Source organism: Pecten maximus, chromosome 7 (genome assembly GCF_902652985.1).
Source record: "Pecten maximus chromosome 7, xPecMax1.1, whole genome shotgun sequence".
NCBI lineage: Eukaryota > Metazoa > Mollusca > Bivalvia > Pectinida > Pectinidae > Pecten > Pecten maximus.
The window spans coordinates 35,251,087-35,269,303 of record NC_047021.1 but is presented as its reverse complement, the minus strand read 5'-3'; the positions used below and the strand labels follow the sequence as shown (position 1 = coordinate 35,269,303).

At 34.5% G+C, this 18,217-nt stretch overlaps 2 protein-coding genes across 2 annotated transcripts in view; both read right to left on the bottom strand.

The window, feature by feature from the left end:
* LOC117330693 overlaps positions 1 to 1,138 on the bottom strand; it is a 30,308-nt gene extending 29,170 nt beyond the window's left edge. Inside the window, exon 1 of the mRNA XM_033889138.1 lies at positions 1,075 to 1,138. The gene's annotated coding sequence lies outside the window, so the exon portion shown is untranslated. The remainder of the gene's footprint in view (positions 1 to 1,074) is intronic.
* A 3,666-nt stretch (positions 1,139 to 4,804) lies between these two features.
* On the bottom strand, positions 4,805 to 17,542 carry LOC117331191. The gene is made up of 4 exons (XM_033889789.1): positions 17,391 to 17,542; positions 13,849 to 14,293; positions 13,356 to 13,399; positions 4,805 to 8,501 (listed from the first exon to the last, which is right to left on the bottom strand). Exons 1-4 carry the CDS (start codon positions 17,540 to 17,542, stop codon positions 7,583 to 7,585), a joined length of 1,560 nt encoding a protein of 519 aa, XP_033745680.1. The 3' UTR covers positions 4,805 to 7,582.
* Between the last annotated feature and the right edge of the window lie 675 nt (positions 17,543 to 18,217).

Below are 18,217 nucleotides of genomic sequence, written 5' to 3'. Positions count from 1 at the left end.
CTATGAATTTTTCATTGATCATGCTACCCATATAGATTATTTGTACCTCAATATTAAATCACAACCCCTGTATATTTTAGTTATAAATACCCCCTTAAACTCTTTCCCTTGCTGAACAAATGTATTAGATATTATTTTTGATTGACCATTTGAATAATATTTGGATGAATTCAATCATTTTAACTGTAATATATGGACTTTTAAAACTGTCCTTGAACAGTTTTTGTTCCAGTGATGTAATCTATTGTAATCGTAATATAATCAGTGTATACGTTATCTTTCATGCTACACTTTATCTGATTAGATGTTTTCAAAGTGTTTAACAGTTTTCTCCATTTCCGCGATTTAAATGGAACGTCACTAATATAGCGACATTGCTAATTGTTAACTTTAATAGACAATTTCATGAAGAATGTGATGCAAGTTATATAGTCCCAGATTAATATATCATATCTATATAATTAATGTACTTTCCATATTTCATGAAAATTATTTAGGATCTTTCTGCTTTAACTTCTGACCTCTAGAATATCCAGATGATATGCACTGAAATATATTGTACATTGGAAATATTGAAAACGAAAGTACACATTCTCGAATTGGAAGGACTTCTGAGAACTCGGGGTAACGATTTGATCACGAGGAAAATATTGAAATAGTTTTAATCACAAGATATATTTGACTGAAATATCACTCGATAAGCAACGTTTTCAATCTGAGCATGCGTTTAAAACCGTGCGTGAATAAACAGTGCATCGGATACCAATGTTAAACTGATATAAAACGAAAGTAGACACGTACAAGCTAGCCTCATTTTATCTATGTTATTGTTACATGTAGATGCATTTGTCTATCAAACAAAAATATTGTCATTGTTAATGTATTTACGTCTATATATTTCTTCAGATTTCTTCATATCTGCAAATGTCAACTTTCGTTTTACATAAGGGTTAATATTAGCCTGGTGTTATCAAGATGATGTCCTCCAGAGTATCACTGTGTACTGAAGCCTGTAGTTTGGTATGATATTGATACAATTAATAGTTAAAAGTCAATATATACGTGATTACTTACAGTTCTATACTCGTTCAGCTACGGGTTTCACAGTAACGTCAACATGTTCCTGGTCCACGCGTCGTCAATGGAAATACAATCCTAATATACAAACAAGACCGGAAATATATCCGGTCCGGATTCCTTCTTCGTTGTTTTTATGAAAATGTAATATTATGCATTTCGAGAGATAATCGTGTGGTCAAAAAGTTATGTAAAAAATCAAAACTCACAACCTGTCTATGCCAATTTTAATGCGGTGAAGTTGTGGTAGGCAAATGAAAGTATTATTGAATTGGTGTTGTTTTATTTGTAAACCTTTAGTTTTATGTTTGTTATGAAGTTTATCGTATATCTGTTGGTAAATCCATACTTAAACACATCACTTGCAGGTACAATAGAATATTTTCGTGCGATTTGCATATATCAGTGGGTATGCCGTTAGTAAAAAGCAACTTTATGAATATATTGTTACACAGGAGTAACACAGTCACAGTCATGTATATTTATAGAGTGTGATGTGTCTCCTCTGCAGATGAGTGGGGTACAAATAGATCATGATACGCTTCGTCAATAGACGACTTGTAGACGATTTTGACGTGATTAGATAATTGACAGCGAGTTTATTATCCATTAGGTGTTGATAGTTCGTAATAAGTTTTGTGTTTACACAAAGGTAAATACACACAGGACGTGTGTATTTGTGCACTACCAGTACAAATCACGTCAGCTATTTAAAGACATTTATTATGATTTGTTCCGATGAATAGAAATCATTCAAATTAATGGAAAATTAACCCATGATCCACAAATAATCAACCTAAATTTGACACATCTAAATAGAGAAGAACTAACTTATCTGTTTATTGAAAAAGGTAGTCACGCTATTTAATCCTAGACATTCGACTTGATATTTAATAGTTCAGTCATATTATGATACTATTTCATATGTTGAAGCATACTGCATCACAGAAATATATAAATAATAATGCATACCTGTTAGTGGTAGCTATGAAGGGGATATAGCTCGGTGGTAGATCATTCGACTGCAGATCGAGAGGTCCCTGGTTCGAACCCGAGTTTATTTGTTTGTGTTTAACGTCCTATGAACAGACATGGTCATTTAAGGACGTGCCAGGTTTTGGAGGTGGAGGGCTAGTGATGAAGTGTCAGAACACCTTAACCACTCGGCCACCGCGGGTATCCCCTCATTTTCATGAAAGTTCTCCGTACTACTAATAACAGTGAAATTCGCAAGCCGAAAATAAAAAATACAAATGGTTTGTTACACTGTTAGCTTTTTAATTGATAAAGAGTGAATATAAAGAAGTAAAATCAATGTCGTAATTACACTAAATGTCTTTATATTTTCAGATTATTACATACTACATTTTGTTAGTATGAAGCATAATTGTTCTCTTTAACTTAAATGTATGTAGTTTATTCTATTGCAGCCTTTACCCCACTTTTAAGAATTAATTTCTTTTCATCAGCAGCAACATAACTGCGCCCTCTGCATATTGAAGTCAGGATGATTGTTTCGCCAAAGTCTGTTTTTATATGACGATATCATCGGGCCGCGATAGCTCAACTCTGCTGTCGGTGTGCTGGTCACAACTTTTATATATATAAAATAAACATGTCGATAGGATATATTTAAATTGCCGACGATGAATCAGAGTAGTTTTCACAGTCATGTCGTAATGTATAGGGCCAGTTGGTCATTGACTGCCATGTTAATTTTATCCTTGCCGAATTGCGCATGCGTGCTGTTACAGCTTCCGTTAATAAGTGATACACGTAAACTTATCGTTGCTGACTGTCACTTGTCTGCTTGTTCATGATATTTATTTAATTTTTTCGCTATTTTAGATGATGCCTTGTCCACCCATGATGGTTATGCGTTCACCACATTTGACAGAGACAACGATATCCAAGAAGGTGACAATTGTGCTCTGTCATGTCGTGGTAGTTGGTGGTACTACGACTGCTTTACTTCTAATCTGATCGGACTTTACGTTAAAGACAATAAGCCTTTTCACGGTAATTCTCGGGCATGCGCATAAACACTTCCGGACGGCAACCACTGTTTACATTAGTTACCACAAAACACTATGTCGAAGCGGGAGAGTTTAAACAAGCTTAAAATCAATTCGCTGAGAACTCTAGCTAAAGATCACGGTATAGATTTTTCCAAAAAGAAAAAAGCTGAAATTATCAATGAAATCATTACATCTCAAGTTGAAACATCTGTTCTAACTCCAATTGTACACCAATCCCTCCCCACGGATGGTGCAACACCGAGATTCAACTTACCCCCGTATAACAAGGTGCGGTATACAAATCCAGATGGCATCGTACTGCCAAAAATTAGTTTTAAACAAATTTATGACTTCTTGATTGCGAGACCAACTTCATCTGGGAGAACAGTACAAAACTTCAAAGGTTTAGACCGTGCGGTAAAGCATTTTGACGCAGGTGACGTCCAGGATATAGGAGTATCACAGGTAATTAGTGTTGTAAATTGGTGTCTAGTATGAATTCGGTGTGGTTAAGTTTTAAGGATTTTTTTGTAATTGAACCATATTTTTTTCCTTTCGTGTGCTGAATTCCAATTATCACTTGTCAATTAAACTAAAATAATATCTTGCTTTTGTTTAATTTGATACATGCATTTAGAAGCTTAACATGTTAAATGTAATATTTAACATTTTCATATAAAAAAAATTGCTTTTTTGATAACAAAAAAATAATAACAAAAATAGAAAAAAAAATAATCTAGATATAATCTCCAAAGATATGTTTTGACAAAGATTTTTATTTTCATATAATACTAATGCTTTTTTTGATATCTAGATCTAGATTTTTTTATATAGAAATTGCCATGAATTTGAAAACTTGATAATTAAAAAAAAATCAAATCAAGCTCAAACATGGATTATTTACTTTAAAAATTCAAATATCTCCCAAATTTCTTTCAATATAGACTATCTATGTATTTTGGATATCAAAAAAATATTTTCATATAAAAAAATATGTTAAATAAAAAGTAAAACTGCCACTCATAATGAATGTTTTCTCATTCCTTGTAGATTGATGCAGACACATTTTATGTCAGAGCAAACTGTCATGCATCAATGAAGAAACAGAAGTATCAAGTGTTTGTATGCATGTCTGCCACAGATTCTTCCACCATACAACATGGGTATTGTCAGTGTCCTATAGGGTAAGCTGGGTTATCTTTTACTCTCAACGTTTTGTTTTGAGGGGTAAGAATTGTTAATAATTAAATGAAAGAGCCAGATCATCTTGCATAATTTGTAAATGTATCATATTCATAAACATGTGACCAAGATAATAAAATCTTGAAGATAATATTACTTTAAATTCTTAATCTTATCTTAATTTGTTTAATAGGTTAGCCCAGACTTGCAGTCATATAGGTAGTGTACTTTTTGCATTAACCTATACAAAACCACTGGAGAAGAGCTGCACATCAATACCCTGCACATGAAATGTTCCTAGTCGTGCAGTTAAGCCCATAGGACCGATGAGTTCCTTGCCACAAAGGAAACCAAAACTACCTGTTACAGCAACAAAGCAGGTAGCCACATCACATCCGGACACATATGATCCTCGTCACACTTGTGATAGAGTTTTTAATACTCAAGAATCTCTTCACCATCTAAGAAATCTGAAGGATGTTTTTCCCAATACAGGTAAGTTTAAAAAAAATGCAATGAAAGTTTCATTTTCACATTTTATGTAGGCCTAATTGGAAACTTTAATAACAATAACATGTCAAACAAAATTCAACAGAAAAACAGAAATACAAATTAATATTTTGCAACCAGTTACATGTAGTATGTATACTAATAGCTAGGCAATGCCATCGTTTCTTTGAACATGAGTTAAATTGACTCATATACCTCATTTTTTTAAAAATCCTTACCAATATGCTTATATATATGTACATGCACTGTCTACAGAAACCACTGAAATATTTATGCTTACCAGACGATTAAAAATTGTCGCAAATTTTGCATTTCGATACATTAATACCTTTAACTTTCAATTATTAACTTTGAACATGTGTAAAGATACACGTATAAACACTTCTTGTTATTATAGATCATAATGACAGTTTACAAGTTATATAAGCAATGTTGACAATTTCTAAAAATGCAAATTTGAATATAATAGTCAAGGTAATCATATCATCTATCAACATGTATGTATTCTTTACATAAATAACACTGAATGTTCCTTTTCAGGAATGTCCCATTTGTGGAACATTGGTGACCATGTTCCAGACGCTATTCAAGAAGAGGAGATAGAGGCTGTGGAAAATCCAATGTTTTTAAAGATGAAAAACATGATCTACTCTAACAGCAACTGTAAGATTTCTTTAAAAGCTAAATGTTATTTATTGATAAAAGGATTGCAATTAGCTTTTTGTTTTGAAATTTAATGTGAATTTTTCTTAAAAGAGGTCAGTACATTACAAAGCCTACATGCATACAATAGACAGCAAACAAACTAAGAGAATTCTACTTCCAATGTTTTGAAATCCAATTTTTGATATGAAATGTTTTCCACATATGGAATATGGTCTCAACACAGTTGCAGATGTACAGAAAAGGGAGCAGTGATCCTACTTGTTTAAAACAGTTTACTTATATTTCTTGTAGTACCCCAACTTTCAATTGGCCAGGACCTGGTAGAGTATATTGAGATTAATACGCGTGGTCAGAGATCTTCAGACATGTGGCAGAAGCTCCATATTGGGCGGCTGACTAGCTCTATTTTTGGAGACGTTCTACATGCTGGGCCCCAACCAAACTCTCTTGTTAAACAAATTGTAGAAGGGTCAAATCTTAATAGGTAAGTTGTTGTTTGTTCAGACACTATAAATATACAGATAACACTTAACCAAAATGACTCCCAAAGTTTCTGTAACCAGCCCTGACATGGCTTGCAGCATATGATCTCAATTCAGTTGAATGGTATCCAGTATTTAGCTTCATGGACTGCCAGTGACACAGCTATAGTTTCAAATCTTCCAAATGAGAATACTTATCCAACTTTTAGTTTCAATCATTGGCTTGCCACATTAAATAATCATTCACTGTAACATCCATTAGCTAGGTGTTGTCATGGTATAACTGAAATACTGTACTATTTTAAATGATCTGGAATAATATTTATTTAAATGTTTCCATATTTAACATGATGCTCTTGAATTTTAGGTACACCGTTCTACCTCCAGCTGTTCAGTGGGGAATAGAAAAGGAGCCACAGGCAAGAAAAGACTATATAGACCTACAGTCTTCTCTCAGCAGTCAGATAGGAGTTGAGGATACAGGCCTTACTCTGTGTGCTACTCATGCTTACCTGGGTGCCTCTAGTGATGGAAGGGTTGTTGATGGTGACAATATGGGTATACTAGAGATAAAGTGTCCCTATTCAATCCAGGGAGCCACAGTCACATCATTGGAGGTCTGTGAAATTGTTGCCATGGGACATCCAAATTTCTGTTTGGAGGCAAGTTCAGAGGGACCACGACTGAAAAGAAGCCACAAATACTACGCTCAGGTACAGGGTGAACTGGCAATAATGGGTTTGCCATGGTGTGACTTTGTAGTTTGGACAAATGCTCCTAAAAATAACATTTGTGTTGACAGAGTGTACTTTGATGCAGAATTTGTTAGCAGTATGATGCCAAAACTTATCGCATTTTATGTTAACCATGTTGCACCAAAGTTTTACATCAATGTGTAATGTAATTCATGTAAAAGTGTCCAAGAATACATGTAAACCAGTTGTAGGAGGTCAAAATGTTTTATACAAAATGACTGGGAAAAAGACACTGCTGTGTTTCTATATGTCCACTATAATAATAGACTAATAGTAACTTCAGATGTTAAGTCTAAGAAGTGTGTGGCCTGTTTATAGGGTTCGTGTAGAGGTTGTGTATGACTGCCTGTTGCACAATGTGGTATTGTCTTTGTGCGAACTCCTGTTTTTTTTTATACCTGTAATGTAATGATGGTATCTTTAATTTTAATATGGACATGAATGTAAAATTCAGGTTTTCACATAACCAGGTATTTTATCAGACCAAAATAAAATCTGAAATGGTGATCTTCACTTAATACATCTTTCTTTGATGATGTCAGAAAACATTCGATGTCAAGATGGCACAACACTATAAATGGTACAATAGAAACCAATAACCAGGCAGATGTGACAGGATTGTAACGTGTGTTCACAGTTCACTTAAACATATTAAGTGAATGTGGTGACACTGATGATGAGTTAGTTATGTAATAATCAGTAGTCATAATCTTAAATCTATGTGTTTTCAACATGATTTACATAAAATACTGTTGCTTTGTGATAAAAGGAAAACAAGACATACATGTATAAGTAATTTGAATACAGCTTAATTCTGCAAACAGAATTATACATGTTCTCTCCATGAAACCAGTCCAAACAGTCCTGAATAAGCTCTTACAATGATAAATGTTTAGTTGGTGACTAGTGGGACATCTAGATTTGTGAGCCAACATGCAACTTTGAAAATTTTTGATACTAGTGGCGACAGGGTCAAAGGAAAAACACCATCGAGAATATGAAAGTTCTTCACTCTACCTATACTTCTCTCCACATGTATTCTCAAAGATGCAACTTCCTGTGTTTCAAAAATCTGTTCAGTAGTAAACTGTGGACTATTACCTCTAAATGGAGGAATATTCAGTTTACATTTTTTTTCTTCTAACACATTTCTGATTGTAAACCCTGTGTCAGCCATTACACTGTCATTTTCATCTAAAAGATCTAAAATACCTGACTCAATAGTCAATAATCTATCAGACGTTTTGCCTGGCCATCCTTCTGATACATAGGAAATAACACCTGATGGTGTAATACCAACAAGAAACTTCACAGTTGTATGGTGCTTATAACTAGAAAATGTTATACACTGATTAAGGAGACTGGAAGATCGCTGAATAAAAATTTCTGTACAATCGAGTATAACCCTAACAGAAGGATACTTTGATTTAAAAGATGATGGCATAGTTCTGTTAACAATATATCGAGAAGGAAAGGGATTAAGGAGCTTTAGTTCCTGAAACAATAAAGATATCCATGTAGAGAAATATTTTGAAAACGTTCCTTCAGAGATGTGAAATCTTTCAGCAATGTCAGCAGTAAACAATCCAAGCCTCAATCTCATCAACACAGCAAAAAGTTGATCAATGAGCTGTAAAGATCCAGTTGAAGATCTACATCTGTCTGAAGCCTGGGCAGTGTTAGACCCAATCCAGTACTTCATCCTCTGTGCTTTTGGTTGAAGGAAACTGAAATTGGAAATCAAACTCATATTAATACTACCTGGTATGCCTATTTTATGTAAATAAAAGTGTATTCTATATTGTAACCATCTGAATTAATACTGAGTGAGGTTCTGAAAGCAGATGAATCAATTTATTTTTCTTGTTTTTCCTGGATGGTAAAACTAAAAACCAAAGACCATTTCATTTGTGAGGAAGGTTTAATTTCATTATCACATCAGATTATATATATCATATCAGACTTTTTTTCCTTTCCAACATAGTGTTAAAGAATTTAAAGATATATTAGGTAAAATGGTAAGCTTTTCCAGAGAAATGATTTCTTGTTTACTACTTATGAAATGTTTATCTGCCCTAATTATACTATGGAATGTCAAAAAATTGGATCTAATAGCATATCTTTGTTGAAATTCTTTGAAATTATAAAATATACCATCTTCCTGGATAACATCATAGATGAACAGTACTCCTTTCTTGAACCAAAACAGGTGTATTGTTTATTTTGACATTATGGTTGTACCATAGCATACGAGAGATTTCAGTTTAGCCAGTTTTTTATCAAAGTTTAATTTTGCTACTTTACTTAAGTCAACATCACATTTTATGCCTAAAAGATTAAATTGTGTGCTTCCCCATGAAAGGTTGTGTTCAGTTATATATTTGTCATTACTACATTTGTTGCTGCCTATCCAAATTACAAAACATGTAGATATAGTACATTTGCTTTAAATGTACCAATATTCAATTAAACAGTAATTTATCAGTAGAAATTAGAGAAATTAAGTAAGTACTACCATCATGAAACACAATTACATAAATTATATAAGCTATAAAGTTATAGCATAATTCTCCATAAGCCCAAATGGAATCCTGCAAGGGTTTTCATGATAAGGCAAAATCCTTACTTTTTCTGACCATAAAAGTAATCAAAGTACTGGAAGTACTGTAAACGAACATTATTGTTTAATGCAAAATCAGTAATCTTCTTAGTTTTAAGTTGATAAATTTACTGATATCGGTTTAGGAATTAATTGCAAATAATTTGAAATGTTTGCAGCTATTCTAATTTGATTGTACACATGCATGTTTCTGTAAGGTCCTAATTGAAATTGGAAGTTTGTTGATCTATCTTGGATCGATGAAAATAAAACATGTCTTCTTTCTTTCGGGAAGGCATCATCAGTTATAATACAGCCAGGACTCTGTGACCTTATTGATGCCAACTTCTAATATGCACTAAATTTAGGCTAGTTCCATCGTTAGTTTGGCATACATAGTTGTATTTCAACTAAATATGATGAAACACACATAAAGAATTACTGAAAATCAAAACCAGAGCTGCTAATCAAGGCCCGAATTAGGAATGTATCCTATTGAAACTGTACTCAAGCATTTATGGTACATCAAAACAAAAAATCCTGACTCCTTTTGTTCAGGAATCATTTGATGTTAATAAATCTGTATATGAGAAGATAAACTTCTGTTATAATTACAGTATTGTAAACAATGTGATAAAGAATAACAACCAGATAAAGACTATCTTCAGCAATAATTCAGCAAACAGGAAAAGAAAACTTCAAGATTCATTTTCAACTTCAAACCTGATCACAAAGATTACAGTCCATTCGATGGGAAGACACATTCCCTATTTATTGTCCTTTTCCAATGTTGATCATCCAATCATACTGAACCACACAATGCAGCAATGTAATTGCACAAATCACACCTTTATGTGGTGAGAACATTTTTGGGGGTGTTATAAGATTCAATAACTGTTTGCAAATTGTGAAGCATTCCATATCTATAACTATATATGTAACAGTACGTGTATATATTTACACATATCAAAACTGGAATGACACAGGAGATTTGCAAGTTTAAGTTCACCATCAGTCATGGGAGGTTTATGTAAAATGTTATATTTACCGGGGTAATTAGTAATTTTGAGAATATATTTATGAAGCTCTATTCTGTACATTCTACCAGTTCTTAGAGAATTGACACAATTTTATGTTCTCCAATGTCAAAATTAATCATATGTAAAATATTAGGGGTTTATTCGCCATTCTAGGCCTGATTGCCGTCATAGTAAAATTACCAAAATGGACTTGAAATCAATATTTTTAAGAGAATGATCTATGACTTGAATATTTCATAAAAATAATGTAATACATCGTTTATTCACTTCATTCAGATCTTCAGGCACCACATAATTTGTGAAGTCATATATAGAAATATATGAACCATTTTGTTATTATTTATAGTTCACACAAGTAAGCACTAGATGTAAGCAGTAAGTTTATGTACCGCTACCTACTGGCATGACTTTGAGTACAGTAAACTACACTCGCTTTGTGGATATTGACAGGATAACATATATTTACATACTAATTCAATTTTAGAATTGTAACTGAAATCTTGTAACAGCATGGCACAAATAGTCATCTGAACATGTGTTGTATATTGAAAAATTATTTAAGGTAAATTTTCAGTTTATCAATTCATTGATTACTCCGTGTTTGAAGTATGGTGTAGTGAGAATTTCAAGTCTTGATCATGACTTGATGAAAATTTTAAATTAGCAAATTATTAAAATGAATTTGTTTGAAAAATAACACAAGTTCCACAGCAATATTATATAGAGAATCAATCACAATATATCAAAAGTTATAAAACTACAAATAACAATTAACGGCTGAATATCAAATTAAGTGAATATCACAAGTCTTTTTGCATTTGTTTTTAGATAATCCGGATTTCGGTTTTCCGGCTTTAAAAAAAACGAGAAGTATTTTAATTGCCGTTATAGTTGAATTACCAAAATGGACCTGAAATCAGTATTTTTAAAAAAAAAGAATGATCTATGACTTGAATATTTCATAAAAATAATTTAATACATCGTTTATTCACTTCATTCAGATCTTCAGACACCGCATAATTTGTGAAGTCATATATAGAAATATATGAACCAGTTTTGTTATTGATTTATAGTTCACACAAGTAAGCACGAGATGTAAGCAGTACGTATATGTACCGCTATCTACCGGCATGACTGAGTACAGTAGACTACACTCGCTTTGTGGATATTGACAGTATAACATATATTTACATACTAATTCAATTTTAGAATTATAACTGAAATCTTGTAACAGCATGGCACAAATAGTCATCTGAACCTGTGTTGTATATTGAAAAATTATTTAGGTAAATATTTAATTAACTCATTTGCTTGACTTTTAGAATTGTAACTGAAATCTTGTAACAGCATGGCACAAATAGTCATCTGAACATGTGTTGTATATATATAATTGAAAAATTATTTAGGTAAATATTAACTCATTTGCTTGACTTCAATTTTCAATTTATCAATTCATTGATTACTGTGTTTGAAGTATGGTGTAGCGAGAATTTCAAGTCTTGATCATGACTTGATGAACGTTCTAAATTAACAAATTATCAAAATGAATTTGTTTGAAAAATAGCACAAGTTCCACAGCAATATTATATAGAGAATCGATCACACTATTTCAGAAGTTATAAAACTACAAATAATAATTAATGGCTGAATGTCAAATTAAGTGAATATCACAAGTCTTTTTGCATTTGTTTTTAGATAATCCGGATTTCCGTTTTCCGTCTTTGAAAAAAAATTACGTAGGCGTATTGCATAGTAAACGTAGCCATGTGTACAGTGTACATATGTAACAGCTGATTTCAATCAGATTGACTTAACATGAACTTAACACCGTCTCAGTAGTTCGTCACAATCGAAAATTTGATCGTGAATTCGGTATTTTGCAAATTCTTTCAAAATACTTCCAGGTAAAGGAAAAAAATGCATATGGTCTCTATACACACACCAAAGATTAATAGATCCTATATTGGGTCCATTCTCTCTTAAAAATATCGATTTGGGTCCACTATCGGCCATTTCGGTAATTCAACTCTAACGACAATCGGGCCGCGATTCGCAAATGAAAAATTAATTTAAAATTCGTAAACCTCTAATATTTTACATATGATACAATTAGGCATTGAAAAACATATATGTGGGTCAATTCTCTGAAAATAATGCCAATTTATATTATAATTAAGCCCCATTTTTCTTCGTTTCGGTATTTCCAAGTCTGCTTCACCTGTGGTCCGTTTCAGTAAATATTCTCGACTTTGCCGAAATAAAAACAAGCTATATAATTGTTCATTTTAAACATGACAACTGCCGACCACACGTATCTAAAAGTGTTATTGTTGATATCATCTGAATATTGCCGTAGTTATCTGTCACTTCGATTGTAAACCCATTGCCAAAGTCATGGAAGAATCGACCAATCAAATTGGTTTAACGTTTGATTTCCGTAATCTTGCAGTTACCTCCCTTACAACAGTAAATACGTTCTAAGTATCGCCTACAACAACCAATCCCGTGCACATGGCAACAAGATATTATCATTTGCATTTGATTTATTGGTCGTTTTCGTCAAAGGAAAATGGAATATGGAAATCGATGACAATGTTAACACTATGACCAGTCACCCTGACCACAAATGCCACCTAGTATCTACCTTTCTAGCAAACATGTACTGTACAGTAACCTATATAGTATGATACAATGTATCGTCTCGTATGCCGTTATTGATGTATTTCTTTCTCTAAATTATATAAATACTCATCTAGTTGATAATGATGTAACATTCTAGAATATATATAATGCACATTTAAGTAAATCGCGGACATATTTGCAGACCGATGCCAGCCGTTTTGGAATGAACACGGAAGAGCAAAACTTTCTAAACATCCCGAGACGAATGCGCCTGCGCAATATTTGTTTACATAAATATAGGCCCTATTGACCTGGAGTTATTCGCAAAGTTCAGGTTCATTTAGTCTTCACATTTCGCTAGCGTTATGCATTTCTCAAATCGTATGCATCTTGAAAACATCTACTGATGGAGTGTCTGTCTTTCTCTTTTCTCCGCCTCATCCATTTCCTGCATATGTATGTTAAAATTAGTAATTACACATGTGCGAAATACCAATCATGGATACTTCTGAATGTTATATGCATGAGATTCAGATTATGTATTACCCCTTGGCACATACATATATATGTATGTGTGCTACTGGCACTCAGTACTGGAGGTGGATGTAGAAAACAACATACACACACATTATCCTACAGAACATAAACAAGACTCTAATGAAAGTTTAAATGAACACTTAATCTTTTTTACATTTCACAAGTCATATCAATGTATAGTATCTATATTTATAGCCGTATTACAGGAATCCACAAGGTAATAAGGCAGTATCAAAGTCAGAACCTCTCAATATATATGCCAAGTAGTATGATCTGGTACTAATATTGACCTGGCTATAGCCACTGCAATATCCAGTTGATATTGAATGTAAAATGCAAAAAGTGTGAACACCGACTCACCAGTAGAAGTTTCCTTCGGCAACATCTTTCATTTCGGGCACTCTCTTCAATTGACGGGACTTTCCCTTTATGTGGAAAGATAGTCGGCCGATAGTTGATGTCGTTTGCTTCGTCGCTGTGCCACCCGCCTACAAAGTGTTCAGAACACATTCTGCTGTACTCATTTGGTACCCAACCTGCCCTGTTGACAGCTTTTTCCCATGCCTTTCTTTTCCTCTTGTTCTTGGGGAATCGAAAAAAACTAACGCCTCGCTCTTTAGCATTCTTCCCCTGTCGATTGGTACAACCATCTTTGTAAAACGTAAACAAAGTGGTTGCCGTCCGGAAGCGTTTGCACGCATGCGCGAAAATCAGGACCGCAGTTATCGTGAAAAGGGTTATTGAGAATTGAATACTAAGGCAATAATCTGGCGGAACTTTCCTGATCGGAGGTCGATAGCTACACCTTTGAAAAAAAATCAAAATTGATGATTCGATAGATATACATCGGCGTTGGATTTAAGAAACCTTTATTTGAAATAAAGATTCTTCAACACACATCTTAGTTAGGAATAGAAATGCATGCTTGTTCTAATACAATATGAGTTATTTCCCTTGTATTATATATCGTCTTTTATCATGTATGTACATAATAAAATCATTTCATATAAAATGATCTTGGTAGTATTTCAAACGATATAGTATACACATATACGATGGTTAACATGTGTTGATATGAAAATATTTGTACATGATGTAGCAGGTTGATATTGCAATGCATTCGCATCATAGATTATAAAGAATATTCCTAGTCGTGTAACGTCTTATATTTACAATTTCACTTCGCTCCGCCTCAATGAACATAGTAAACTCAGATCACTTCATTTCCCGTTGAAGATTTTGGGTCGCGTGCTTCTGTTCTAAGAGACGAATCACTTTCTTGTCATGCCAGTATAATGCAGACAGTTTAGAAAACAGGATCTGATAGAACACTGACACTCTCGATAGCACCGAGCTCATGACCTACGTAGCGCAGTAGGTCTAACGTTAGCTGTATCTCGAATGCCATGCTTAATACCATTTCAGTGGTCACAGAAAATAAACCTAAATTTAAACACTATTTAACAACACAAAACAGACTGGTAGCAGAAGTATGCTATATCGAGAACAGGGACACATTATTGTCGTAATTTGACTCAATCTAAGCATATGGAGGACACAAGTTTCCGGCTGTCGAATACCGCCAATTTTCAAATCAATGTTTCTTTACTTACTATTATCAGAATTTACATCCCAAAACGCCAGTGCGATAATGAAATCCAAAATTTCAAGAACATCATGTACATCACCAGCTAACCTGCGACTAAAATCCACATTGTTACACTTTTTCTCGAGCTCTGAATATCCCGGCTAGACTGCATCACATCATTTTTTTAACCGAGTCCCTGTGTCTCGAGTGACCAAATCACACACATACTATACTGTCAACACTGCACTTAAAATTCGTATCTATATGGGTATTGCTAAGATTGTATTATACAATATCATAAATATTTGTTATAAATGAATATTTTACCTTGAAAATATCGTATCTATGTGTATCAACATCGTAATAATCAAAACGTGTATGGCACTATATTTTGTGTTGTCTTGGCGACGAGAATAGTTGACTGTCTGCTGTTCCACTACTGTACACACATGTACGATAAGTATAACAATGTTACAAAGTGGCGCACTTACGTCACACTGACTATTTTAGTCATGTCAGGCCACCGCCACCCTACTTAATAAGGGGGGTGGACGCGGCATCACCAAGCTTTATACTACAGCTCGCGACCACACAAAACAACGTAAAAACCTACCAGAAGTGAAACATTGCTTAATGTTCATCAGACGGAAATACAGTCTGCCCACTAAATGCGATATATTCTAACCCCCCCCCCCCCCCCCCCCCCCTTGAATGTCATTCAAGAAAATGTTACTCCCCACCAAAAGACAAAATGGACCCCGTCTATGAACAAAGGCCTGTGTTTTAATTTTATACCGGGATGCTTGATATATCGCCCGCCCATCCCCAGGACTGTTTTAGCACAAACACCATTTAACTTCTTCCTGGCTTTATCCATCCATGGCCTCATTGTTGTTAGAATATCTATACACTAGGCGAGGTAATATATGTGACCAGATAATTTTGGTGTCTGGGGACATAGTCTGGACACGTCTCAACACTCTAACAGCAGCACAACACAAATCACCAATTGGTAACATGCCAACATCATTACCACCACAGTGAATCAGTATAAATTTTGGACTATTGTCAGAGACTTTACACAAAGTGACCAACTTTGACTCAAGCTTTGTTAAAGTAAGTCCACTATATCCCTGCCACCAAAGGTTCATGCCAAAGCGTTCCTCAAGTGTAAGTCCAGGTCCCCCTGGTCTTCACAGTGATTCCAAATGGGCTCTCTTAATCAGTGATGACCCTACACACCACACTGAAAGGCGTAAAAAACTGGTGTAAGTACACAGTAATGCCATTTGTGGGGGTGATGAGCCTCACACAAATTGTAAACGACATAATTTTGATTTGATTGAAATGCTTTTCACAAAAATCAATAAAAACTTGATAAGCCATGAACCTAGAATCAATATGATAGAGGCTTTGGAACTCTTATGTACGTTTTAAAAGCATTTGAACTCCATCTACCTGCTGCTTGAATAACTGAATCAGTATACCCTGCAACTTTCAACGCAGAGGCCCCACCAACCCTAAAGCTATGGGATCGGTAACGCCCTGACTCAACACCTAACAATTTTAATGACTTCTGTAACACTGCTGAAAATTGGTAACGAATGAGTGGTGCGCCCCCAAAATGACACAATAGCGGGCCTTCCTGGACTGGCCTAACTACCAACAATTTATGGAGGCTTTGGATAGGACACAATGAACTAGCTGTCTTTTGAATAACTAATGTTGTCCCTTTCCCCAGCTGATCAGTTTTGGAAAAGCGAAGAAAAATAGACATGCTTTTCCCATCGGGACTTATTGTGACATCCTCCCGTTGTACAATTAAATGAGGTAGGCGCCCTTTTGCAACAGTTATCTCCCCTACCCGCAATAAACCAAAATATGCTATAACATAAGCAAGCTTGAAAAGTTTGACTTCATATGAATTTAAACAAATATTCGGAAGCACTCTGACAATGCGCAACAATAACTCTGAGGTAATAGGGAGACGAGTGTCCGCTCTATGTTTTAACCTCTTGATTCCCTCTAACATCTTTGACACAAGGAAACATTGTGTAGTATCCTCCTGGCCCTTAATTTTGTAATGGTAAGCAACTGCAGACACATAGGCTCCTGCTGTAGCGGGAGACTTACCATTAAGTGATAAGTAGGCAATAAAGTGTGTTATTTGTACTACACTAGGAGGCCATATTATTTCTAAGCCATTTGCTTTCCGAAATGATTCAAAGCATTTCAACCCTGTATTGTATGTAGAGTGTGTATTACTAGCAAGAGATGCCGTTAAAAGTCTGTGACATTCACTTTTGATATCAACTGCAGAAATCCCTCTGGCAAGGCCTCTGGTCCCTCCTGAGCCCCGGGTTCCAGCTCCCTGAACTTGGTGCACTGTTTACGAGATATAGCATCAGCTACCTCATTTGACAAACCATCAATATACTGTGCTCTAAAATTTATGTTATATGTCATAACTAGTTTCACAAAAACCCTGACCAAAAACATCAACCTGTGTGATTTACCAGTTTTGTCTTCAGTTGTTTTGTTGTTGTGATGTATAACATTCCACATTGTCGATAAAAACATTAATTATCATATAAAAACATTGCAAATGTTTTATGCTCCTAAGCTGCGAGAGATAAAATGCTAGTTACAATTTACAAAGAAAGTGCGAGTTGTAAGTTACAAAACACGATATGCCAGTTGCAAAATGCCAGTTGTGCGTCTACAAATGCGGGTTGCGATTTGCAAAATGCGAGTTGCCTAACCAAAGATAAAGAAATCGTCTTTAACAATTTCACTTCATTAATTACACATTTGAGATAGGGGGTATACTATACATTTATACTCCTACCGCTCACGTTGAGTTGTATTACAGCCTCTGGATACGTTTATTACAAATACCCAGGTTAGTTTTCTCTTTCAAAGTTTATTTTTGTCCGCATCGACTGACAAGTTCATGAGTTCCTTTGATACTGCAAACGTAGGTGAGAAATCATGCAAATCGCCCAGCTGTAAGTAACGTGGCGTCTACGCCGGATATCTTACATTTCGTTTGTTATTATCAACCTCCCTAACCAGACTCTCTCTCTCACAATACACAAGTATTTCATACATATTTCAGGCCGTCCTTGAATTATTATATGT

Excerpts from the sequence above, each read along its gene's own strand:
- LOC117331191 (XM_033889789.1), bottom strand. The coding sequence starts at position 17,542 with ATGACATATAACATAAATTTTAGAGCACAGTATATTGATGGTTTGTCA. Across the intron at positions 14,294-17,390 it reads TTGCCAGAGGGATTTCTGCA|GTGTAGCTATCGACCTCCGA; the intron begins GTTGATATCAAA and ends TTTTTTTCAAAG. Across the intron at positions 8,502-13,355 it reads GAAAGACAGACACTCCATCA|ATGGTTACAATATAGAATAC; the intron begins GTAGATGTTTTC and ends GTATTAATTCAG.